Raw genomic sequence first — 26,925 nt, 5'->3', positions numbered from 1 at the left:
TGTCATGTGCATGGCTTCACAGAATGTCATAAATCGCAAAACACTGCACATAACTGCCAGATTCCACAGTATCCTTGATGATGCATGTTAAAGGATCTGCTCCTATGAAAGCGACAGTGTAGTGTTTTTTTGTTGTTGTTGATTTTTTAATTTAATTAAATGTTTGAATTACTTTTTTCAATTATTTTTTTAGTACTTTTATAACTGTACATCTAAAATAAGAGAGTGAGGAAATAGAAGTGGAATCAACCATGTGTGGTCTTGAAAATATTTTCCATTTACTCCAGAGTTTTAGGGAGAGTTAGAAGTTATTTTCTCTCACCAGAAGCACAGTGCGCCTACGATTATTTTCTGATCTCACACTTTACGACTGTGGGACGGACTGACACAGTTTCGTTTACCAGAAACGGTGTCCAATGAGCGCATGAGAGTAGCGCAGTTTTTTGGGGGGAGGTTTTCCATGCATGCATTGACAACATGGTCAGGGTGTGTGTTTGTGCGCGTGCTCGTGTGAGGCTTTATTTCAGCAAGTGTGTTAAACCGCTGCACACAGCTGCCCTACGTATTCCAGCTGGAAGCCAGACAATGCAGGCAGCAGCAGCTGGAAAAATGGACAGAATGTTCTGAAGAGGAGTGGAGAGTCTTGTGACCCAGCCAGGCAGACTCTTGAATTAAACATTTAGACGTTGTAGACATCTTCAATCAGTCGTCTCTTAGCTCCTCCTCCTGCAAACTGTTGAGTGAGTTGTCTCGATAACAATAAGAATTGTTGTTTGACTGCTGTAAGATGCTGTAGGCAAGCTGAAAGGCTAAACAAATGAACTGAGGATCTTAATGCTATTTAAAGCATCACATCATATCAAAAGGGCCGCATGGTGGCTGAGTGGTTAGCATGTTGTCAGTCAGGAGATCTGGATTTGAATCTCCGTGGGCACCTCTGTGTGGAGTGGGTTTTCTCCGGGTACCAGGTGCTCCGGTTTCCTCCCACATTCCAAAAACATGCATGTTAGGTTAATTGGCGAATCTAAATTGTCCATAGGTATGAATGTGCGTGTGAATGGTTGTTTGTCTATATGTGCCCTGCGAGGATACAGGAAGTCTTTTATATTGGTGCTGTGGCATCATAGCCACAGTTTGTCTCATCATAGTATTTCTGTTCATAGTCTCTCAATACCGTGAAATTAAATTTCTTGTTATTATGTGATTTTTCAGGTGTCTGTAGTGTGTGTGGCTTCACTTCACTTCATGGCCAGGTCATCATCTTAAATTAAAATGCTTCTCAATTGATCACAAGTACTGGATATCTTAAAAGTAGTATTAATTTTTCATTTCATCTGAGTTGCTTAAGATTAGTCAGATCCACCCACGTAGATGTTCGGGCTTGTCTGCAACTATTTACGCTTGTTATATCTGGTTTGGCAAACTGCCACTGTGTTAACATCCAAGCACAAGATGGCATCATTCTACATTTCATCAAACTTATTTAAGATTTGTCAGATCAAAACATGATCGCTGCATATGACTAATTTGGACTCATTCCTGGTATGGTACTCTAAGGATCATGGGAACAGCAAAGTTATAAAGCATTTAAAAATGCTGGGAATGCCAAATGCAGGGAAGATTGCAAAGACTATAGTGTCCATAAAGCACTTAATATGCACTTCTAATCCTAACTGGCGCACTGCCACTTGCATATTACAGTACGTGTTTTATCATTCATAGTGATGATGCCATAGCTCGCGGTCTGATTGACCAGTGTTTTCTCCATTTTTTTTTTACCACGGCCTTTATTTGTGTGGATAGTGTCAGGGCTGTGTGCGTAAACTTACTCTTTCCTTTTCCACAAATGATGGGGTTTTCTTTTGTTGTGCTTTGAACTAACACATAACATTAGGTTCTCATAAAATAATTATAATATACCTAATATTTTATCATCATTTAGTTAAATATTTTTAAGCTAACCGTCTGGAATTTTGCCTTGGTTCGCCGTGCTCCATTCACAGGGATGACAGCGGACATGCTGTCACTCAATCTTTGCTTTATTTATTATGCCACTGCTGTGTCTTTCAAATATGACACTTTTTCCAGTATTTCCACTTCCATTTTCGTAAAAGTCAGCTTCTTCATCCTCGTCGTCTTCCCACCAGCTGTGATTATGATCCAATCAAGGCTCTTTAAATACGGATGCCACCTTCATGAGTTACTTTGCATTGACCTTCTACGGCACATGTCTCAAACGCGTGCCCTGGAGGGCCGAGACCCTGCAGGTTTTCTCTCCAACTAGTTTCTTCAGCAGGTGATTTAATTGATGAGCTCCTTCCCTCAAACTGAAGGTGTTGATCATTAAAATCACCTGCTTTAGTTACTGGCTGGAAAGAAAACCTGCAGTGTCTCAGCCCTCCATGGCACGAGTTTGACACCCCTGCTCTATGGGGAAGTGGAGGCATGGAAAGGGCGTAACTTGATGCGGAGTTTCATATGCACATGTCTCCTCAAGGTAGAATCTATAAACCACAAATTGTGTGAATGTGTGCGTGCAACGTTTTTTTATAGGTCTGAATATTTTTGTCCGTTTAGGGTTTCTGGCGTATGCAGACTTTTAGTCAGATTTCCACACACCCCAGATTTTATTTTTAAAGTTCTCCAAAAACAAAGACAGGTATGTGTCATGAAAACGTTGTAGATTTATAACACTGGTGGCTGTAAATAAACAGGACTCAAAGTGTTGTTCCACACAATATAGCTGTAAGCTCATTTGTTTCAATTTCAGCCCGTTTGCGCATCGTCATTTTGTGACATGAAAAAGTTTGTGACAAAGACAATTCAATAAACAATAGAAAACGGTAGAACGTGCATTTCAGCTGCCGTGATTCCTGAAATATAACACCGCATTGTGCACCAAACTCATTTTGCTTTGCGCAAACTCCAACAAAACACCGCATTAAACGTAAACGGTGTATTCCACACACAATGTTGAGCCAAGTAAATCAAGGAAGTGTAATGATTGCAAATGAGCTGATGTCTGCATTGACACACAGTGTGAACTTATTACTGTATTTTTGGGTTATTTCTCAATTTTTTTGTCAATATCCAGACAATAATGAAAGTGACACTGATTAAATATCAGAAATATGGGGTAGTGTCCATGATACACGTTACGTTTCGGTTTTTGACTGATCTATTTTTTTGTATCAATACACTTTGGGGAACTATTGTTTTCCATCATGTTTCCGGACACATTTATTTATTTTATTTAAAAGCTCTTGACATTCCAATTACAGTCTTAAATACTCTTGAGAAATTAACGTTTATTGCTTTTGATATTATATTATTAGTGAAAAAATGGTCTTAGAACAATGTTGACCATAATGTTGTTTATTGGCAATAATTGTCGTTTATTGGCAATAATTGGTAGGACAATTATCATCCAGCAAAATTTGTTGTCGTGACAGGCCTATACTGTATACTGGTCTGAATACTCACTAAATATACCAACAAAGTCACTAAATTAGTAACACTGATTCCTCCTGCTATGTCTTCTTCTCTGGCAGACCACATGCGCATGAGGTCTGTTACGAAGCAGAGCATACCACCACTTACTGTACAAAGTTGTAACAACAAGCTACATTCACATACAGTCCCACTGGTCACTGGTCATCTCCATGATTTGGTTCTCTGTTACACCAGGCCACTCTATTTTATCCTCCATTTCCCAACTCTGCCATCTTCGAACGTCTCCTTCATTAGATGCTTTAAAGCAGCAGAGGCGAGGGAAAAAGAGCAAAGGGTGAGGCAGCCGAAGTGGGATGCTGAAGGAAGGATGAAAGCAACCACAGAGAAGTCTGTGTTTAGTGGGTTAGTGGGCCGCTGGTCTCCACTTTCTGAGACTTTGACTTCACTTTGTTACCTCAAATAAATCTGATATCTTATGCGTTCAAACCTACTGCTCATATTCAGGACTGTGGCTCTTTTATTTGGCATTATACATCTCTGTCATTTAATTCCCATTAATACCACTGTGAGAATTCTATCTTTCTTGCTCTCTCTCTGTGGTCATTTATATTTTCCACTATTCGTATTCTTTCCATTATGTGTGTGTGTGTGTGTGTGTGTGTGTGTGTGTGTGTTCCCATCCACCAGCTCAGAATAAGTGGCACCAGACAGGCCTTATAAGGAGCGGTTAGATCATTGGCCACACCGTTAGTAAAATAGAACCATATGTGTGCTGTGGATGTTTGTGAGCAGCACTATAGCTCAAGTGTGCCTTTGCTATGTGTGTGCGTGCGCCTGTGTATGTGTGTGTAAGTAAAACCACGTGTGTCCAAAGATAGCAGAGAGAACAGGAGCTTGTTGCTAATAGACATAGTGAAGGTCATGTTATATGATCATACTAAACACACTCTCTCCCTTTTTTATGGCTCATCCAAGCAGTGTTTCCACTAATGTGAGAAGGAACGTTGTTTTTTGGCAGAGACGTGAACACACGCAAAACTGCGCCACAGAGCGTTACATAAGATGAGGTGTCAGCCTAATGTGCAAACTATCGGCTCGTGGATCAAGCATCTTTGTGCGCCGTTGTTTTATCTGCTGATGGCTTTAGCAGAGGAGAACACTCTCTTGTGTTCCATCTTTCTTACACAGTTCGTCTGGAATGTACAGATGTTTCCTTTTGGGAATGGGCGTCCTGCTCAGTTCACACACACACACACACACACACACACACACACACACACACACACACACACACACACACACACAAGTAAGAGAGTGAGCGAGGAGTGTGTTCCCATATAATCAAACTCACATTGGCTTTATTTATTTATTATTTTACCTCCTGAGGTCAACTTAGTGTCTACCGTGCACATACAGTAATTAACGTGGAACATTTCTGTTCAAATGTGTTCTTCATTAGTTCATCATGCATTTGTAACCATCAGAATCCTGTTGTCTTACATTCACACTCTTTGTCCTCTCACAACCTTTGTTTCCTCTTTCTCACGTGCAGCTCAGGCTTTGCTGTGAAGCCCCAAAGAAGCTGAAGTCACTGGGCCGTGTTCCTCACAGTTCCTCACTTGTTTGTGTTGGCAGAAGACTCCATTTCAGCTTCTCTCACTTCCTTTGTCATGATTCATGTACTGCTTCCAAAAAACACCAACCCTGATCAGTACAATGTCTTTTTAGTGCAATAGGGTAAGAGTGTAACCTGCACTCAAGGCACTGACACTACATGAAGGCACTGCAAAGTGAACTTAAAATAGTGGACAGTTAGAGCTGTATACTTGCTCACTTGAACTTTCAGGAGCAGGTACATTATTACACACACTGGCCCGGCTCACTTTCTATTATATGTCTCCCTGAAACCATTCCCTCTATGTGTTAACTAGGAACCTTTGCATTACAATTATTTTGTAACACTACCCTTGTACTTTACTACGACTTCTTTTGTGATTTCAATAGTGTTTCTTACCTTCTGTATCAAAGTTCTCGCACTTGCAACTTATCTGCAGCCATAGTCAATAAAAAAGCACGGTGTATAAAAGCCTATTCATCTGCACGCAGTGCGCTTGAACGCCTCGTCAGTGCTGGGCGCACAGTGCTTATTGGGAGGAAGAAAGGAGACAGAAACATAGTCAGTGTGTGTTCTATGAACAAATAAATCACCCACTCATCTTGATCATTCTCAAAGATGATCAAAGGATTCCCTGGCCGGAATCTGTCTATAGTGACCCCAAGCTAAAAGAACCACTATTCATTCTTCACACCAACACATGGATGCTTTGGTTTGGCGCTCAATTTCACAGAATGATACACTGGCAAATCATGCAGCGTGTACGAAAACCAAGACATATTTTTGGAAACAATTTTTGTCTAAAACCAAATCCTATGAAAACCAAGGCATACAGAAACCGAGGTGACACTGATGATGACACATATCATCAGCCTTTTATTGGCAGCATTGAATGCCTTACAGCAGTAAAGCACTTCACTGCAACCACCTCAGCTCGACAACTCTTCACATTCGGTCTGGCTCAAAGTCGCAGGCAAGCACTATTGCCCCCTATATATTTTTTAATTACTCTCTACCATTAGATATGTTGTTGAAGCAATACTTATATGACCACATATAAATAGAATGTCATTCAATAGTGCCAAGGCTGATTTTTTGCTGTGAAAAAGCAATGTGTGTATATGTAACCGGTATTATAATAAAATATCTTAACCCTTTAATTACTATTAATTTAGTTATGTATTATTTTTCTCTACAGAGTTGTGTAATATATTTATGTAATTTCATTGTAGTAACATATAATACATTATTATTAATTATTATTATTTCATAAGATGCTTTTGAATACCCACTTAGGCCAATAGAGGTCTATCATGCTACAGTGTGTTCCTGAAAATTGGATCCAATAAATGGATAGCCTTGGCTCAACTTTGCTTTTCTTTTAAAAGCTTGTGTTTTGACATTTTGGATTATTTCATTCTTGGCTTTTACGTAAGCATTCCTGTGGCATCGGTGCAAGATTGAGTGGCGCAAATGTGAAAAAGGGCACATATTTGGACTCATTTGAGAATCTATTGTATTGCACATGTTTTTGCAAGCAAAGAAGGGACTGTCATTAAGGAAGGAAATGAGTGAAGCTCTCATCCATGCGTACCGTAAATGGCATGAATATAAATTGGTAGTTTGGCCAAGATTAAGTGAAATGTCTTGGGTTTTGCATGCTGCTGAATGCTAATGAATAGTTTTGTTGGAGGATATTGACACCTCAGACATACAGCACATCCTTGTACATGCTGATGTAACATACATAAATACAATGAATCCCTGCATATACTTGCAATTCGGCATTCACAGTTGTGCAAATTGGCAGATTTTTGGTAAAATACCCAGTTCTTTCTGCAGAAAAAAAATTCATTCACCCCTAAGTAGGGGTGTCCAGATACATCTTACACTTAACTATAGTTTTATCTAGGGCTATAAATAACGATTATTTTAATAAACGATTAATCAGTCGATTATTTTTACGATTCATCGATTAATCAGATTTTTTTTAAGCGCATTTTTTTATTTCTGCCTCTTTATTCAGAAATAGATTTGAACTGACAGACAGAGTAATTGGTAACCTTTAGCATCAAAAGAGCCATTTTGCCTCTTTTCCCCATTTGAGGCGGCAAAACATTACACAGCTTATAAACTTGTCAAACTTGTAATCTTTTTTAAACGTTACCTGTTACAACAACAAAATTCAACAAATAAAAGTGCAACAAGCATTTGTAGGCCTAAATCAGAGGATATTTTCATTTAAAAAGTGATTAATCGATTACCAAAGTAGTTGTCTATCAATTGGCTAATCGATTAATCGATGGTTAATCGATCAATTGTTGCAGCTCTCGTTTTATCCACAATGTAGTGGCAGCTACGCATAATATACTGTAGCAAGTTTTGAAGTGCTCAATTATGTGTTTAAACCCAACTTTACCTGACAGGGGGGTGATCATCTTTTCTGTTATAGCTAACGACTTGTCATCCCGTCGGAGTTTCCCATGTAAAGCTGCTTCAAATACACAACGATTTTGGTAGTATTAAACTTCCTCGGTTCTTTGCCACCATGGGAAACTTGTTCATGACAAGACTTACACTCAGCTTTAATGTATTTTTTTGCACTTTAACGAAAAATACACACAGCTGACATCACTCCTACTCCAAACTTAACACGTTAGCACGCGCTGTTGTTGTGATCACGTGGGCTCTATTCAGCACAGCCGCTGTGTTGGAGTCCGGAATCGACTGCTTGTGTCGGAGTTCCAAAATTGGACATTTTGGATGCAGGCCGATATAATCTGATACTCGTTTTTGCTGATATCGGCCAGATATCCAATATCAATATTGGATCTTTAATATACACTCAAAAAAATTAAAGGAGCACTTCAAAAACACATGAGATCTAAACTGGGGACAAAATGATGTTGAATATGTTTCCTGATAATAAGTGGGTGATGTATTAGTAACAAAATGATGCCACATAATTTGATAGAAATGAAAATGATCACCCTTTAGAGGGGGGAAATCAAAGACACCCCAAAAATGAAAGTGAAAAAATGATGCAGCACACTGGTCCATTTTGCTAAAATGTCATTGTAGCAACTCAAAATGATTCTCAATAGTTTGTGTGGCCCCCACGTGCTTGTACTCATGCCTGACAACGTCGGGGCATACTCCTAATGAGACTACGGATGGTGTCCTGGGGGATCTCCTCCCAGATCTGGACCAGGGCATCACTGCGGTTCCTCCTGAGAAGTAAATGGTGATTTTTTTCACAGTATTCTAATTTTTTGAATTCCTGTTTTCGTGGGTTTTATGAGCTGGAAGCCCAAATTACGTAAAAATAAACAAATAAACACTTGAAATTGTTTAAATTGTGGGCCCTGAATCTATAATCTATGAAAGTTTAACTTTTTGAATGGAATTATGGAAATTAAACAACTTTTCCATGACATAAAAATTTTTTGGAAAGGGTCTATATGTACCGCAAAGCTCACAATTTTTACGTGTTTATGTCTTGATGCTTCACCGATCATGTTTTTTCATCAAGCGTTGAGATTTCACACTTTTTTCGTCCATCCTTGAGCGCACCATAGTTGCTGTGAGACTGAAAGTGAAACTTAAATATATAACTTCTACACTTCTGCACTCTGATTTCATCTGTTTATTGATTATCATTCATTCGTGGTGGTGCCTATACATTTTATAAATCTTACTGCAAATGCTGATATGAAATCAGAGGAAAACATCAATGTCAAGCGAGCAGTAGGGTTTTTGGTGGTGGTGGTGGTGGTGGGGGTGCCAGATGTGCCAAAAAATAGATATTTTTATGAGCATCTCCATTACACATGGATTTTTGCCACTCACCAGTGGCCCTGGAACGGAACCCCCGTGAAAATCGGGGATCTACTGTATTAGAAACACCACTCAATATGAAGCCGTCCACTTCTACACCACTGCAAATTATACCCACAATAATAAGCGTATTAAATTATGTAAATTCTTAATTTTTATACACTTCTTGGTAGAATGAGCTTCTCGGTACATAATGCTGTGACCAGTGAGTGTATAAGATATCTGATGCATAATGTCATTGGTAATAGTCAACTCTTTCCCCGAGGGGAAAATTCTATTTACAGTCTATGTAATTTCATACACAACACACACGTTCAGTTATACATACAGAGTATAATCCTAAAGACACAAAGTAAGGGAGCGGTGCCCCCAGCGTCATACCCCTTGGAAGACAGGGGTTTTGCCACATTACTCAAGGGCACATCAGCAGTGCCTGGGAAGCAAACTGTCATCTCTCATAATCCTAATTTCCATAAACAATGTGTTTACTCCTTTGTCCTTCATTTCCCAGCACTGCAATCATTCCCATTTCTACTCCGACGATGTCATGTGTGTATATACAGTATGTCTGTGTGTGTCAAATATACATTTTAAATTTACATGGATATGTTGCTTTATCCCACAGAGATCTTTCCAAGAACCACATCTCCTCCCTTGATACGACTCTGCTAGATCGAACCACCGGCCTTCGAGAGCTGTGAGTACATACGTTGTGTTTCTTGGGGGCAGTTGTCACCTGCAGCTTTCAGTCTATCACATACAGGATCCCTCCATCTTACAGGTATCTTCAAGGAAACAGAATAATTGTTCTCCCCAGAGGGGTGTTCTGCTGTGGGCCCTTGTCAGTCCTGTGAGTACAAAGTCAAGTGATTATATACACTATATACCATGTCAGTGTCAAGAGGAGATGCACTGAGGTAAAAAAGGCATCAGGGGAGGTACTTACATTACTCTGGTTTTATAAGCAGAAATCCTTAGGCTAAGCTGGAACAGAAAACAGTAACAGAAAAAATAAACCACACTTACACTGTATGCGCGCGCACACACACGCACCAATCAAACCATGATGAAGCACAATTACAGCTTATGGTTCCAGGGTAGCCGCACCGCCACCACCACCACCAGCCTCCCTCCATCTGTCAGTCCCTTTCTTCTTCCAACCATTAGCTTATTTCTTCCACCCATTTTAAGTGAAACGGTTGTGTGTTCATGTGTGTGATGAGGGAGGGCTCTGATGGTTTCCATCAGCTCCTTCCAAAACCACCACAACAACGGCCCCATTATGTCGTGCACTGGGTAGACCGTGGAAAGAAAGAGGTAGCTCAGAACGAAAAAAGAGGACACCGTAAAGCAGGGGTGTCCAGAGTGTGGCCCGTGGGCCATTTGGTGACACTTTTTATTAGCACACAGCACATTATGAAAATACAATTTAACAAAAAAAACCCAAAAAAACAAGGGAAAATTAAGAATAGAATACAGAATAATTAGACAAGAGAGAAAAAAGTCAAAATATTAAGGGAAAAAAGTTGATCTACTGAGAAAAAGTCGTAATTTTACGAGAGTAACGTCGCAATATTATGAAAAAAGATAACATAATTTTAGTAGCATATTGTTGAAATATTGAAGAAAAAAGCGTTTTTTGTAAGTTGTAATACTATGAGAAATAATAACAAATGTAGTTTTTGGAAAATTAGGTTGCGAAAAAAGTTATTATGTTACAAGAATCATGTCAAAATATTATGGGAATAAAGTCACAATTATGAGAAGAAAATTTACAAGAAGAAAATGTAAAGAGTTGGAAAATTAAAAAAAAAACAACAACAACAGCAGAAATGGAACAAACAGCTGTAATTTTATAAGCCTAAAGTCAAAATATTAAGAGAAAAAAGTTTTAGTTGGATAGAGTTGAACTATTAAAGGAATAATCTGATACTTTTAAAAAGTTGTTGTTAAAAGTTATGAGAAACAAACAAGATATTTTGGAAAATTAGGTTGGGGAAAAAGTTATAATATTATGGGAATAAAGTCAAAATGTTACGAGAATAAGGTCATAATAGCGCGGAAAGAAATTTTAATGTCTGGGAAAAAAAACAGCAAAAATTGGGGAAAATGAGCAAAGACTGAAGTTCATACTAATAACAAGCATAACTTTTTTGTGTTGGTTTATGACATATTAAAGAGGCACCTTTCATTTTTCAATATATGGCTCTCGGAAAACGTTTTGGCACCTATCTGTCTATCTGTGTAATGTTATGATCATTTTGTTAATGTGCACGTTGGAATGAATTATGATTCATGACTGTGGCAAGTGGCAGTAACATGTCTGCCTCACCGTCTGGAGATCCATTGACTCTCGTTTGGAGTTTGGAGTTTATTGGAGGCTCAGTTCATAGGTGTGAATGTGTTTGCCTTTAAGTGCCCTGAAAATGGATGGATTGATGGTTAGGCTTTTTCTATTTCATATCAGAATATTCAAAAAAAAATTGGAGTAACCTTCCTAAGCAAAAGCAGGAAGCTGCTTCTCTGAAAGTTAAATGGAATGGAGCCTACCGTAATTAATGCAATAATGCAGAGTGGAGTAATACTTACACAATAGTCTATACCCACTTTTACTATACTGTATACTAGGGCTGTCAAAAATAGCGCATTAATGGCGGTAACTAATTTATTTCATTAACTCTGTTAAAATCACGCACATCATGGCAAGCCACAACTCTGTTATGACGGCAGACGGCAGTACAGTGTAGCATCCCCACAGTCACACATAGCCTGACGCTCTTTTCAACACGTCTCTAGTCCGTTCATCCTTGGAACGACACTTTCTCATTGTCTCTAGGCGACCGCGAGGTGCATTCAAGGACCCGCCGAACATCACAGCAATGGCTTTATTATGCTTGTATGTGTGGTCTAAATTAACAGAAAAACAAAGGAAAACAATAAGTTGATATTCTTATCACTCACAAATGTAAGTCGTACTGCGGATGTACAATATGCTGCATTTAAGCATGCTTGGACATCCCAGAAAATACATCTACACTAAAAACATGTGAATCCAACCTAAATTACGCAGTGTGGTTGAACGCAACCCCACATTACTCATAATAACAAAGTTAACGATTCAATTGTTCTGCTACTATTAAACAGACTAGTTTTAGGCAAATAGATTTTCAGACATGTGGTATCTTTTAGCCCGATTTAAATTTTCAGTTTGTTTGGGGCTGTTAATACATACGTTTCATGTGTGGTCCTTTATCTTTCTTTTCATAAAATATAGTAAAAATGGGGATATTTCTCACGTAGTTGCAAATGGTGATTAATCATGATTTATTAATTTGAAAACTTGATTAAGTTGATACAAAATTTGACAGCCCTACTATACACATCTATAAAATGATAAGCTGAGTCAGAAACTGGGGACTATTCTCACTCTTGTGTTTGTCTGCTTTTTCCCATCAGTGATTTGAGCAACAACCTAATTACCAAGATAGAAGAAAGAATATGCGACGACCTGTGCAATTTAACGCAAATGTAAGTTGTCCCAATTTTGTATTTTACCTCTTATATTTTTGTTTCGGACAATCTTTTCACAGTCATCATCACTGGATGACCATTTAGTTAAGGTAACAAAAACATGAAGAATTTGTCATGAGGTTTGCAAGCAAGTAACAAGCACAGAAAGAACGTGTAAATGAAGAATGCATAGTTAGCATAGGTAGCAAAGTAATTGGACATGTTCAGGATGTCATTCTATTCATATTTTAAATGGGAATCAGCATAATTGAAACACTAAAGGCTAATTTAGCCAACCAATTGGTACCAGTGTTTATCCATCAAACTTGGTAATAAAACTTGGCTTCATGTGAGTGGTACATAGTTGTATGTAAAGAGTAGAAAAATGATTGTTGTTAGGTAGTGAGAATATGCAAACCCTGTACATCTGATCACACCTACCCTGAGACAAAGTCACATTGTTGCTGCTTTCTAAGCCATAATTATTGTCATTCAGCTATATTAAGACACTTGTTGTTGCATCCTTGCTTTTAAGTTGTTTCATTAGCTACGTTTTTCTTAATGCATCAGGATCCATACATGCTGAGACAAACAAGTAGGTGAAAGCAAGAATTATTGTTTCACCTGCGCTCTGATTAGGAATACAGTGGATCCCTGCACATCGGCGGTTCAGCATTTACAGCCCTGCACATTTGCAGTACAGTATTAACTATGGCATGCAAATACATCTTGCTTGCCTTCAAATAAAAATATACATTTATTAATTTCATTTCATTTCATTTCATTTCATTTCATTTCATTTTATTTTATTTTATTTTATTTTATTTTATTTTATTTTATTGTTGCAAAACATGGCCACACCACCAAATGCACGTGCAGGACTGAGCAACTAATTGCCCATAAGTCATTGCCTATTTTTCTAATCATGCTAAAACTTTGAGGGTACTGTATATTTATACATGTTTTCCAATGCAATTATAGCACAACCCATAGGGGATGCCGCAAATGAAATTTACAGTCATGTGAAAAAAATGATTTGTCGTAATTTTTTCACTTGACTGTATATACATCGCACATAGTGTAACTTTTGTATCATTGTTCCTTTCCTCGCAGTGACCTAAGCAGTAACCCCTTTGAGTGTGACTGCAAGCTCTTCCGCTTAGTCAGCTGGCTCCAGGAGAAAGGCGTGCGAGTTCGCCGGCCTGATGCTATGCTCTGTAACCACCCTCCTGAGCTGCGCCACCAACCCCTGCTCAACGTCAGCCTGCTCACCTGCGGTATTATACTGTACAGGAACACACACGCACACATGATACAAGAATCATGGGCACTCCCTATCTTTTTTAAAGTCCTATACAATGTTTGTACAACTTGGCTTCAGTAATATATTTACCCTGGGAACCCAACATCAGATAAAAAACATTTTTAGACAACATTTTTATTTGACTTTGCCAACTGAATGAGTATTACAGAATACTGTAGTATTCTGTAAAACATGGGTGTCCAAACTTTTTCAACCAAGGGCCGCATACAGAAAAATCAAAGGATGCAGGGGGCCAGTTTGATATATTTATACAGTATATATATATATACACTCTATATACTGTGTGTGTGTGTGTGTGTGTGTGTGTGTGTGTGTGTGTGTGTGTGTGTGTGTGTGTGTGTGTATATATATATATATATATATATATATATATATATATATATATATATATACACTGTATATATATTTTCATTTTATAAAAAGGCTAAAATAGGGGCCGCACGGTGGTCTAGTGGTTAGCATGTTGGCCACACAGTCACAGTCTGGAGATCGGTAAGATCTTGGTTCGATTCTCCCCTGGGGCATTTCTGTGTGGAGTTTGCATGTTCTCCCCGTGCGTGCGTGGGTATTCTCCGGGTACTCCGGTTTCTTCCCACATTCCAAAAACATGCATGTTAGGTTGATTGGTGACTCTAAATTGTCCATAGGTATGAATGTGAGTGTGAATGGTTGTTTGTCTGTATGTGCCCTGCGATTGGCTGGCGACCAGTCCAGGGTGTACCCCGCCTCTCGCCCAAAGTCAGCTGAGATAGGCTCCAGCATACCCCCGCGACCCTAATGAGGAGAAGCGGTATAGAAAATGGATGGATGGAAAAAGGCTAAAATAAAACCTATTTACATATATTTAACACTCAGGCATTATGTTATTATTATTATTATTTTCATTATTAGTATCATTACATTGTGTTTACTTTGTGCCTTTTTGCTCTGTTTTTCCCATTTTTACAGTTTTTTTTGTGTTTAATTTTACATCTACAATGTGCCGCGGGCCAATAATAAACAAGTCACAGACCGCACTTTGGACACCCCTGGTATAAAGTAAATATCTTGAGATTTGTCTGAATAAACAGTCTGTCACTGCCTAACTGGGAGTATCGGTCCACATCTTTATGAATACCACACGATTCATGTGCCAAAGGGTAAAATACAACACTGTAAAATTGTTTTTATGTAAATTCACGGTAAATTACTGGCTAATAATTGAATGACTTTTACAGTAAAATGACAGTCATTTGCTGTGAAATAGCTACAGTAATTTACTGTAATTTGACAGCTGTGATTGTACTGTTACCGTCAATTCCAGTATATAAGACGATGCTGCGGCTTATACGCTGGTGCTGCTAATTTATGACTCTTTTCCAATCTCGTGACATCTTCTATACTTATGAACTACCACTAGTCCTTTAGATACTGTACTGCCCACAAGTCAGTGAGGAAACAGTAGCCCTTTCTTTGCCAGAAGCTATTAAGCTATTAAAAAAACTCACAAGCTTATCCAGCCATTGGAAATGGCTCAATACTCAATACATTACTCAATATAACTGTTTGACTCACGCTTTCATCTTAGAAACATATCTTAAAAAACTTATCACACAGCAACTAACAATCAAAAGGTAGCTTTTAAATATATAAGACCAATAAGTTTAAAATAAGAAATCAAAGCTCTCTGCGTCAATCAGAGAAGTTCATTGGCCAATGGTTGCCCGCTACCGGGCGCCATCGCCGGGAGCTCATCAACTCCCAGCTGATGAACTCCCTGCGACCTCATGAGCACCCTGTGAAATCCTGGTAATATTTTACAGTGAAATTTGTCACACGCAATTAGGACTGTTTTCGGCAAAGGATTTTGTCTAAAGTTGGCTAATATTCGATTTTTAAAAAAAAATTTTTTTTAGAGCAGAGCCAATGGCAATTCCAACAAATAAACATCTCATTTGTGACTTTGTCCACCTCAAAGAAACAGGCTACAACACTCACAAACAAATAAACATGGTAGGTGTGCAAAAAAGGACCTTCATTTATTTAGTGACACAGAAAGCAAGACAAACAAAACCAGAACACGGTCACTGTCGGCACACATCAGAAAAGTGCACATAAAATAGGAAAAACATGACTTGAAAAACAAAAACTTGACAAAACTCTAAGTCAGCAGCCTAATTTCTTGGCTTAAATTTCACTGTCGGGAAATAAAATGAAGTTGGCATAGCAGCCTTACCCGTTTCAAATGATAGTGGTTGTCGCATGATGTGTAAGAAGCTGCAGACACAAGTTGCGCTTCACTTTATGGAGACATCATTTACCTTTTCAATATACTTCCACACTTAGGATGATCTTTTTAGTAGCCATTATAAGCCAAGAAGAAGCCCGTCGATGTTGACCTTCTTCCTCAGCTCCTTTGCATTGTGCCACTGAAGCGGGTGATTTTAAACACACACATCATTTTGAATTGTTTACTAGCACAAATTAGGCTGTTTTTGTATCAAAATAGGCTATTTATAACAAAAATAAAGACATTCTTTATAAAGATGCATGCTCAACAGCAGCTGTGGCCATCCCCCATGTAAACTTGTTCACATGGCATTTTATATGATTCGATGGCGAGATTGATTGTCAAATCACATTCCTCTGAATATTATCGTTGAATAGTCGACTATTCTAAGACACACCTACGCGTAATAATGTTTGATAACCAGGGCAGTGAACGAGAACTGTGACAACATTTTGTCAAAAACTGGGCGTTCGAAAACCGAGGTTCAAATGTACCTTTCATGCAAAAGCCAAAATCAGTCTAGAGGTTTTTGCGTGATCCAGTGCAACGAAGGCCTAACCTAACCGAGACCATAAATTAAGGCTTAAGTCACATGTGCTCCTTTTCCAGGTCTGAATTACGCCGCCTGTCTTGAAGACAGCAGCAGTGGAGGAGGGGGGCGGAGCGAGCTTGTCATCTTCTCATCCTCCACCTCGGGCAACTTCACGCGTGAACAGTGTAACAGCGTGTGTTTCGCAGCATCTCACCGTTATGGCGGTCTGGGGGCGAGGCACGAGTGTCTCTGCAGTACAAACTCTGAGCCCAACTTCATCAGCGAATCTCAGTGTTCTGCTGCATGTACCAACCCCAATGTCATGAAGGTATGCACGGACACAAACAATAAACTTTGCTGCCTAGGTGCTCATGTTTCATTTACATTAATGTTGGCTATTTAACTATACGTCATCATCAGACCCTTCATTTGGTGAACAATTATGACCTTTTGAGGTCCAATAGAAGAGCTGTATCATAGCGTTTTATAGGTTTCAGTTTTCTTTTAGATGCTTATAAATAGTAGCAAAGTGTCATAATGGTAAAATTCATTTTATTTACAAATGTTCTCCCATGTGGGTCACAGGAATGTGGGTGGACTCTGGCCCATGACGTGTTTGCAGTTGACTTCTCGGTCTTACTGAAGCCCCTCGCATTGCAAAGTGTCCATGACTACATCAGTTTCTCAGTGTCGTCCTCCGTCACCCCAATAATGCTCTCCTGGGATTTTGGCGACCTTTCACCTCGCGTCAACACCTCAACAACAGAACGCACGATGTCAACACACAAATATGGACTTCCAGGGCAGTATGCGGTCAGTGTGATAGCCTGGGCTGGACACAAGGAGGTGAGAGACAGAGATAATTTTATTGATCCTATGTGTTGTATGTACAATAATGTGCATATTCCACATGTGATTGATGCTACATCTCCATGTGTCCAGGTGTCTGCACGTGGAGAAGTGACTGTGGCATTTCCTCCCAAACTGGAGCTCCACTGTCCATCCCTTACTGTGGCCAATAGCAGTCTGGAAGTCACGCTCGTCAGCTGGGGGGCTCTTGGCCTGAACGTGGACTGGAAGATTGTAAAAGATGATGAACAGATCACCAAAGGTGAGCTAAATGCTATGGATTCCTATGTAGCTTGCAAGACTTCTCTTTAGAACAATTCTATATAATTTTTTCCTACTGGAGAAAGTATTTTGTCAGGAAAACCAACTTACAGGGAGAAAAAATTACTAGAATTATCCTGGTTTCAATTGGGGATGTAAAATTAAAGCTTTTTTCATGGCATTCATGGCTATTTTGGGCACACCTGCCACAAAAAAAACCCTTCATGTGACTGGGGGTGTCTTGCATCAAGGTAAGTACCATAAATTTTGGACTATTGAGCACACCTTAATATAAGCCACACCCACCTGATTTAAAGAAAAAAAAAAATTTGTACCTATATAGACTGCACTTGTCTATACGCCACAGGTGTCCACGTTGTAACATGGGATATTTACATCGAAAGACACGCTATAATCATACCTACACTCTGTGGGCCTCATTCACGAAACGTTCTTACGCACAAATGTGTTCTTAAAGCCTTCTTACGAAGATTTTTGGCATTCACGAAACGTGTTCTTAACTCACAGTTCTTAGATCTAAGAACAAATTCTACGAACGCTCAGGATTACTCTTACGCACAAGCAAAGCTCGCACTTTCAATGCGCAATCGCCCTCATGATGGATTTTGCAACCTGATCCCAAAAAATGTAGTGCAAATAAAATATCCCAACAATTATTTATCATCAAAACAACTAAAATATACTCCATCGATAAATATTTATTCAAATCCCAATTCATCAAAAAAAAAGGCTGGCTGGACGTGCGCTGCGCAGAGAGAGAATGTAAAGGGACCATGTAGATTTATTTGATGAAAGCGACGAATATTTGATGTCCTGCTTCAGGCTTCAGGCTTCCCTCTCTGTTCTTGCAGGTGTGAAGGCTCATCAGAATAACATCGCAATGAAACGTGGTGTGCCTATTGCACACGTAGCACCCCCAGATAACGCCATGCGCCCCCAGCCACGTCTTGAGCCAGAGCACGGGGCTGTGTATTAATTAGGCAGCGTCTAATCAAATGTAACCACAGAAAAAATACATTGTCACACACAAACTATGTATTTTGACTTTATTTTTCCATCATGATTGTGTAAATATTTTCTAGAGTTTCCGAAATGGTTTGGTTTCTGATTGATGGCCCACCTCCCGTTTCCTCCAGATCCCTCCGGTGCCTTCCAATCTTTTTTTTTTAGTCTATTTTAAGTCAAACCACTTCTTTTTAACCTCTGCGGTGGCGCGTTTCCTGCAATGATGCTCCATGCCGACTCGTTTTGGATGGCCTGATGACCGGTGGATACACGTGAAAATAAGGTGGTCTTGTGTTTGGTCACTACTTGTAAAAGCACCTCTATTTCAGTAGAATTGAAGTTTTTCTTCTGTTTGTTGTCCAGCTGCTTCTCTGTCTTGCCCTTGCGCATTGCCATCTCCGCCTCCAGCTGCCTGTTGCGCACGGCACATTTTTTACCTTATATAGGAAATAATAGGCGGTGACCTATGCAAATTAGGCCTTACATGCACGTGCATCCCCGTTGGCATTCATCAACCTAAGAACACCGGTACGAACGATTATCCCTACTTAAGAACGTGTCGTGAATGTGGCGCAGTTTCCAACCCAAGCCTTCTTAAGTACACTTCTTAAGAAGATTTTAAGAAAATGTTCGTGAATGAGGCCCTGTGTTCCCAGCGTAGCTCTGATGAGTGAAGCATGAAACAGGAGTTCAACAGCTGCTGTGGCCCAAGCAGTCTAAGCGAAAGCTGTTGTATTTGTACCCTTGATCAAACTTACTTAAAATTTTCAGATCAAAACACCATCACTGCATAAGACTTTAAAACGTGATACTAGCGTCAACTTAACTACTCAAATTCACTACTTCCTGAATCTGCACTCTAAGCATCATGGGAACTGTGGTTATTTTAGCCATAAATTAGCTGCATCATTGTTTAAGCTGCAGGTTTCATAGTGTGTGGGCTAAAGTCCGGAATTGAAAATGTGAGAAACAGCTAGAGTCACAGAAGGTACAGTATGAACTATGGGAACCTGCAAATCTATCTTGCTGGTCTTGAAATTAAAAAATAATACACTTAGGGCTGTTCACAAAGTGACAGTTTTTGAGACAGAGGTGTAAGCTATCACCGTGTCTTAGATGCATTCTTCCATCAAAGTAGCTAGTAAATTGGTTCACTTGACTGACTTTAATTCAGTAAATGTGTGATTGATTCCCGCTCCGAACAGTGGGTGTGCATGTGAATGTGAGTTTTAGTCCTACTGTATGTGCCCTGTGATTGACTGCGGGTTTGGGCCTTTTCTTAGTATGAATTTTTCTATACTAAAGAGTAGTGGCGCACCGATTACAGTTTTCGATCACCAATCTGTAAAAAGCCTGACCTGCTGAGAAGAAAAACAAGAGAATAATTCTCTGTTGTTAGAAAAAGTCCCATTTATTTATTTATTTTTGTTAACTGAAAAATATTTGTGGTATTACCTTTTATTTGTATGTGAAATACATGCCCCATACCCTCCTCCAGGAAAAGTTCTGATACTTTGCTGTAAAAGTTTGAATAAATGACGTCACGCTTCTATTAAAGGCATTACACAATCTGTAGAAAGTCAAGGTGTATAATAAATGTATCTGCAACATTATATTATTGGCGACATGCTGACAACCAGAAACTGGTGCCATGATCCAACTCAGTGCTTCTCAAATAGTGGGGCGGGTCCCCCTGGGAGGGCACAGTGAACTGTTAGGAGGGTTGTGAGAAGCAGGGAGTACTTGTCAGTGTCAGTGCAGACCTGCCAACATGTACAAATTTATCGTACTCTGCATGTGATTTGACGCTTGTATACGTCACAGCTCTCCATTTTGTTGCATTTTACGGGTTTCAGTTTTGAGTTCAGTCTGCACAGTATAGCTAAATAAATAGATGTTATCAGTTTCTCAATAGTAGTAATAGGCAGGGGTCGGGTGGGGGGTGGATGGGGGTTATTACAGAAAATAATGGAGAACCACTGGTGTAGTCAGACAGCTGGGCTTGCGCACTATGCTGAGAAAAGATGGTCACAGCAGCCTCACTGTAGGTTTCTTCCTTGTATTTGATCAGGAAATGTGTAAATTCAGCCATTTTTACTTAAGAAAATGTTAAAAACAACAAAAAATACATTTAGAATACAGTTCAATGGACAAATTTAAATACTTATTTTATTTTCTCATTATTCGCCCTGCCTCCCCTGCCGATGTGTCACAGGTGTCCATTCTTGTTATGTTTTTACAGTGAAGTGTAAACATATTGGCATAATAACTGACCATTGTATGCTGCTATTATTGAGGTCACAATAGCATATGACTGTCATGGATTATCCTGCACAAATTATTTTCTAATATATAAAAATATGTGTGCCCTGTCAGCCTCTCCCTACTGTCCAAAAGATGGGGTCTATCACGCAGAGTCCTCATGCTGTTTCCAGATTGTTCCAGGGGAGCTGAGCTGGACTGATGCTCACCAACAGTGTTTAGACCGCGGCGGGGATCTGGCAATAGTCAGAGGTGACGCGCTGCGCAACCTGCTGGCTCATAAAGTCACACAGTGAGTAGTTCTGTCTAAATGAAGTGTTTATATTTTGGGATCTATTTTTGCATTGCATGTATCAGGTGTGTGTGTTTGTCAGATCAATACAAAATGATATACAATGGGTTGTTTTCTCAAACATTAAACCAGTTACTGAATATCAGTATTAATATCAGATTAAAACCAGATTGCTGTTGGAGGTAGAACTAATCGATGTGGAACATCCATCACTTTAATTGTTCACCGTGCTCTGAAACCGCTCATATTTGTACCATATTCATATAACTGCTCATATTTGCGTATTGCACATATTTTCAAATGCTCCTCATTTTGCGCCATTGTTTCTTTCGTTTTGGCAGACTTTTTGAGCCTTTTGCAGAAGGGAAAAAACAGAAATCATGTTCTAGCTGACTAATCATAGCTCTACGGTTCACGTCACCATTGACGCAAAGTTGCAATTTTTTGGCGGTGCATGTCCACCTCCGCAGTAGGATTTGGAGGGGGAGGAGTCAGTCTGCATGCCTCACGCAAGTGCCATAACGCTGCAACATAATTCAGGCTTTACAACATCCAGGTAGACGTTACAATAGAACCTTTATACGTAATGATTGTCGTGACAATTGAGTGTTGAGACCAAAAGTGCGGCCAACATTGGTGAGCGTTTGTCCTCTCTCTGAGCTTTGTATGATGTAATGAAGTGCAGAAAGGTAACTAATAAGCAATGTTATTTTTCCCCAGTGTAGCTTTTAATTCATTTATGGGAGCGCACCCGTAAGTCTTTTCGTGAACTGAGACCAGCTGTTTCCAGAAGCAAAAGAAAGGACACCCGTATCTTATTTGTTTTTCATTGAATTAACTTCATGCATTGAAGCTCATTTTATTGCTATACAGTATATGCTTTGGTCAGTTTATTTGTGGGATGATGGTAATAATAATTCCAATATATGTCACTGTATTTAATATACTGTATGTGTTGAGGGTTTGGATGAACATCAGTTGAACCACTCTCACGCTGGGTTCTGCTTGTTACACAAAACAACAGTGTAAGTTTGATATTAAGGATTGAAGGTCATGGCCGGCACATCTGTAAAAGCACAGCTGCATGATAACTTTGACATCCTGCAATAAGACCTCAAATGTGTGTGTGTCTGTGTTAATGTGTGTAGATGGATTGTTGTTGACTAAAGTGGAGGAGAGAAGAAAAAGCTTATTTGTAGATGAAGTCCCCCCCCCGTCATCGTTCTCTCTTCAGTTTCTCCACCCTCTTGCTTACATAAGGAACGTTTTTCTTCCTCTTTTTCTTCTTTTTTGCCCCAGAGACCCTGTGTCGTGTTTACTCTGCTCTGTCCACTTCAGACGTCGTTTTCACAGATGTGAGAAGTTGACAAAATACCTGACCAAAAAGTCACAGAAAATGTAGGAGTGGAAGAAATGTGTGTTTTCAATTAGGTTTTTTTTTCAGGTGCCCAAAATTCCCCCTGCCCAGCCTAAACCATCAAACACCAAACAAAATGTCTGAAAAATAATAATAATATTATATTGTTTTTTGTCTCAGCCAATAGTCAAATGGATTGAGAGAAAACATCCATTGACAGAACCATGGTGTGAAAATCGAATTCATGCATCCAAATAACAAGGCCACACTAAACATTTGACATCCCACTGGGTCTCAATCAAGGGACATTTTCTAGCGCTTCTCTCAAAGCCTACATTATTGATTGCACACAAACTGGCAGAACTTGCTGATTGCAATGTCACTCTTACGCTTGCGTTTATCAATGTGCATAAAAGGCGAGTAAAGGAGGTTGTCTGAACTGAAAACAATCAGCAGATGTGCTTTTTAAACGTTGCATAGGCCTAGTGCTTTTTTTCCTGTGTTTGTGAGTTTCTATCTGGAGCAGCCTCCACGCTGGCTATTGAGCAGGAGCTGCATTAATCAATATCTTACCTGTCTCTCGCCTCTCCAGGGAACGAGGAGTGTGGCTCGGCTTGAGTGACGTCACTTCCCCTGGCAGGTTGCGCTGGGTCAATGGCTCTGATGCCCAGAACGGAGAGGAAGGCCTGCCACCTCGTTTCCCAATTTTCCGTGGAAACTCTTGTGTGTCCCTTGATCAGCGTGCGCAGACCAGTTTGCATCCATGCAACACCAAGCGGGCGTTTGTCTGCCAATACAGCCCTCAAGGTTTGTTTCATATGTCATTGCATGGATAAAGCACATGAAACGACTAAACCGTTATTGTCTTGTACATTTTTGTGTGGTCTCGACATGTTTTAAAAATGGTAGCTCTTTAAATTTGCGATATTTTGGAACGTTTGAAGGATTATTAAAACTGTAATTTCTTAACTCCTCCACATTTATTAAACATTTGATAGAGATACATCTTTAACTTCTATTTTTTTTTTTTAAACCAATTTTCTGGATTATATTTTTACAGATGACCTGTTCATTCCCTTTCACACTGTAATTCAGACATCAATGTTTTGACATCACTAAACCTTTTGACTAAGTTTTAGATAAGGATCCAAAACCCCTTCAGATTTTTTTTCTTCCAAGTTAATGAAAAGATCAATGACTTAGCCCAAACCCCGGCATGGTCTTGTCTTAAAGGCATGGGTGGGCTCTCCAAATGTGCTTTATAACACCTGCACTATAATGCAAGATTTTTTTTAATTAGAACATGCAGGTCAACGATAATTCCTTCCTAATACAGTCGTCCCTCGGGCTTCAAATTTCGCAGCTTCACTCTATCATGGTTTTTCATGAATATATTAATTAATAAATCATGCTGTTTTGTGGTTGAATATGCATATTTAAGACAATATTACGTATATTTTTGCCTAAATTGAGCATTTTCAAGCATAAAAATAGCTAAATGACCTAAAATACAAGGCATTCAAAAGATGCACTCAAAGACAATGATACGCATTATATGTATTACTATTCTATACTGGTCACATATTGAGACACACAAGCACCAGACTTGATGGCCGGAACAACAGGCTTTTATTGCAAGTTTGAATTATCTCAAAACAGGCACAATAATCCCTGATAAAAACACACTGAAAACCACCTCTGAACCCTGACATCACTTCCGTTTCACACGTCACTCAGCTCCCCTAGGGAACACATTTCCAATAACACACGCAAGTATGAGTCCTAAATCTCCCTAATCTCTAAAAATGTCTTAAATTGGCTTATTTCATACATGTCAAACTCAGGCCCACTCAGTTATTATTACATGCAATTTAGCAATTTCATCCAGTCCACATAACTGTTTGGAAAATAGCATTGAGTTGGGCCGCATTTTTTCAGGATCTAGACTGATCTGTCATCACAAGAATGAAATTGATTTAATTAATGAAATCTTATATATAGCACGAATTGCACAACCATTCTTACGAAGGGTGCCAGATTTACACCAAAAGTATTAAATAGAAATGAAATATAGAAAATAATTTAATTGTACACGACTAGAAAAGTCACCACTTTAACTATGACACCCTGCCTGTACAAAATAACGCCTTAAAGAGACGTAAGACAGTCAAAAGCGATCATTTTAACGACAGCAAAGCATGCTTGGAAACACGGAATCCGCAGCTGCATTTTGGGTTACGCATTTCGCAGATTGTAATGTGATCATGTGGATATAAAATACTGTAGCTTTTGCCGAGACAGGGAGAGAAAGGCGGGGAGGCGTTTGATCAACAATCATTTTATTGAAACGAACAACTACGCCAAAACCCTTTTCCTTGCTCGTGATACAGTCACATCGGAAAGCAGAAATTTCAAGCAGGAATGAACACGAATATTTTCAAAAATGCACATTTAGCCCACAAAAATGTATGTCCACAGAAAAATACATCACAGCCTGAAAACACAACCACAGCTGGGTGGTGCATTGTATTGGTACGTTCCACGCAGTGCCGGTATTTGCTTAAAAACCATATGTAGAAAGTCACAAACAGGTTTTCTGTGCTCTAACTCTGAAAATATTCAATTTATAAAGAAGGAATCCACTTATCAAGGTTGGGTCTGGAACCAATTAACTGCGATAAACAAGGGATTATTGTACTTCTATAAATAAAAAATGAAATGTAATTTTGTTGTATTGTCATGACTGCTTGAATTATTATATAATCCCCCCCCAACAGTTCGTGTTCCAGATGCAGGCATCTACATGGTCGGCCTGGCAGCGTTTCCCTCTGTCAATTCTTTGCTTGTTCCGCCTATTACACCACTCTCTGCTGCGCATCCAACAAGCACTGCCATAGAGGTGAAGTACTAGCCAAATGTTTAATTTGACAAATGTGTTTCTCTTCCTAACACTTAGCCATTTTGTTTTTCTGTCTCTCCTTCAGTTACTGCTCTTTCCGGCATTGAGCTTTGTTAAGGCGGGTCGATTGTCTTCCCTCGAGTTTGTCACGCAGGAGCTCAGCTCACAAATTCATATTAAATTCCAGACCTACAGACCTCACTGTCCTTATCCCGGCCTGCACCTGCTCCTGCCCAGTGAGTCTCACACACAAACGATCCGTAAAAAACGCACATTTCTACATACAAGCCACCTGCGCTCACACCTAGACTATCACACATGCACACACTAACAAAGCTTGTCTAAAGTTGTTATCTTGGTCAACATGAAAGAACGCTTTGAATGTGACAGGAACGTCTTGCCTGAATGCCTCCTGTCCCTTTGCTCGTGCATCTCAGCTGAAAAGAGGGTATACCTCAAAGATGTGATGATGCGGGAGCTGCACTGCTTGTGAAACAATATAAGAATAATATTATAGCAAAACCGTGTAGCTACTGTAAATAAAGTGACCAAAATACAGTGTTAGAAACAGCTGTGAAAATGATGCAGGTAAATGAAATATGTCTTTGATAATAATTGAGCATTATTATATTTTTAAAGGCCACATTTTCAGATACAGTTGAACCTTGGTTAGCATCATTAACTCGTTCCAGAAATTACGACTCTAATCAAAACGGACATTAACCGAATCAAATTTTCCTAAAGACCAAAATTTCACCAAAAGATGTTTTTTTAATAGTTTTATAATTACAGTTTTACATGCAGAAAACAATTCTAAATGCATATGAATGCATATAAATGATGAATGAAAGGGATAAAATGAACATTTAAGGTTACGTTTACCTTCACCGAAGAGGTGATTCTTGACATGACTGAAAACAGGAAGATGGTGATGGTTGATCTCGCTGCCACAATGTGTCTTTGGGAATAGTCACATCTTCAAAGAAGGTGCCGTTTTGTTAGCTAGCTAGTAGGCTGCTAACAAGGAAGGATGTTCAAACAAGGAAGAACACAGTTGGACTCACGCAGTGTATTAGCAACACGACAAGACGCGGACAATGCACGCAAACCGAGGCAACCGAGGGGTGGACGCTAACCAAGGTCCCACTGTACTGGAAAAGAGTTCAGTGAGTGCAGGTTTTCCGCTACATGTAATGGATCGGCGGGGCGCCACAGCTCATTAAGATATAATGTTGTACAGCAAATGCTAACGAGACGTAATACATGAAGAACGCTACGTAGCTATTTTCACTGACATATTACTCAGTTTATGTACACAACTGTTAAGGAATTATGTGTAATTATCTTCATTGCCATATTGATTTGAATTTTGACCTGATGAATTGTGAATTGATGAACTGTAAACTTTGAAACTGTGGAAGAAAAGGAAGAGAGAAAGG

General features: G+C 39.3%; 1 protein-coding gene across 1 annotated transcript in view; it reads left to right on the top strand.

The window, feature by feature from the left end:
• Positions 1-26,925, top strand: part of pkd1a (polycystic kidney disease 1a) — an 80,226-nt gene that overhangs the window by 8,677 nt on the left and 44,624 nt on the right. The window contains exons 2-12 of the mRNA XM_054780319.1: positions 9,531-9,602; positions 9,687-9,755; positions 12,362-12,433; positions 13,529-13,692; positions 16,618-16,868; positions 17,126-17,386; positions 17,483-17,651; positions 21,053-21,230; positions 23,180-23,394; positions 25,365-25,486; positions 25,572-25,722. Of these exons, the coding sequence (XP_054636294.1) occupies positions 9,531-9,602; positions 9,687-9,755; positions 12,362-12,433; positions 13,529-13,692; positions 16,618-16,868; positions 17,126-17,386; positions 17,483-17,651; positions 21,053-21,230; positions 23,180-23,394; positions 25,365-25,486; positions 25,572-25,722 (1,724 nt within the window). The remainder of the gene's footprint in view (positions 1-9,530; positions 9,603-9,686; positions 9,756-12,361; positions 12,434-13,528; positions 13,693-16,617; positions 16,869-17,125; positions 17,387-17,482; positions 17,652-21,052; positions 21,231-23,179; positions 23,395-25,364; positions 25,487-25,571; positions 25,723-26,925) is intronic.

The sequence above is a fragment of the Dunckerocampus dactyliophorus genome, chromosome 6 (assembly GCF_027744805.1).
Source record: "Dunckerocampus dactyliophorus isolate RoL2022-P2 chromosome 6, RoL_Ddac_1.1, whole genome shotgun sequence".
NCBI lineage: Eukaryota > Metazoa > Chordata > Actinopteri > Syngnathiformes > Syngnathidae > Dunckerocampus > Dunckerocampus dactyliophorus.
Note: the sequence above shows the minus strand (reverse complement) of the source record. Positions and strands in the feature narration are given on the sequence as shown.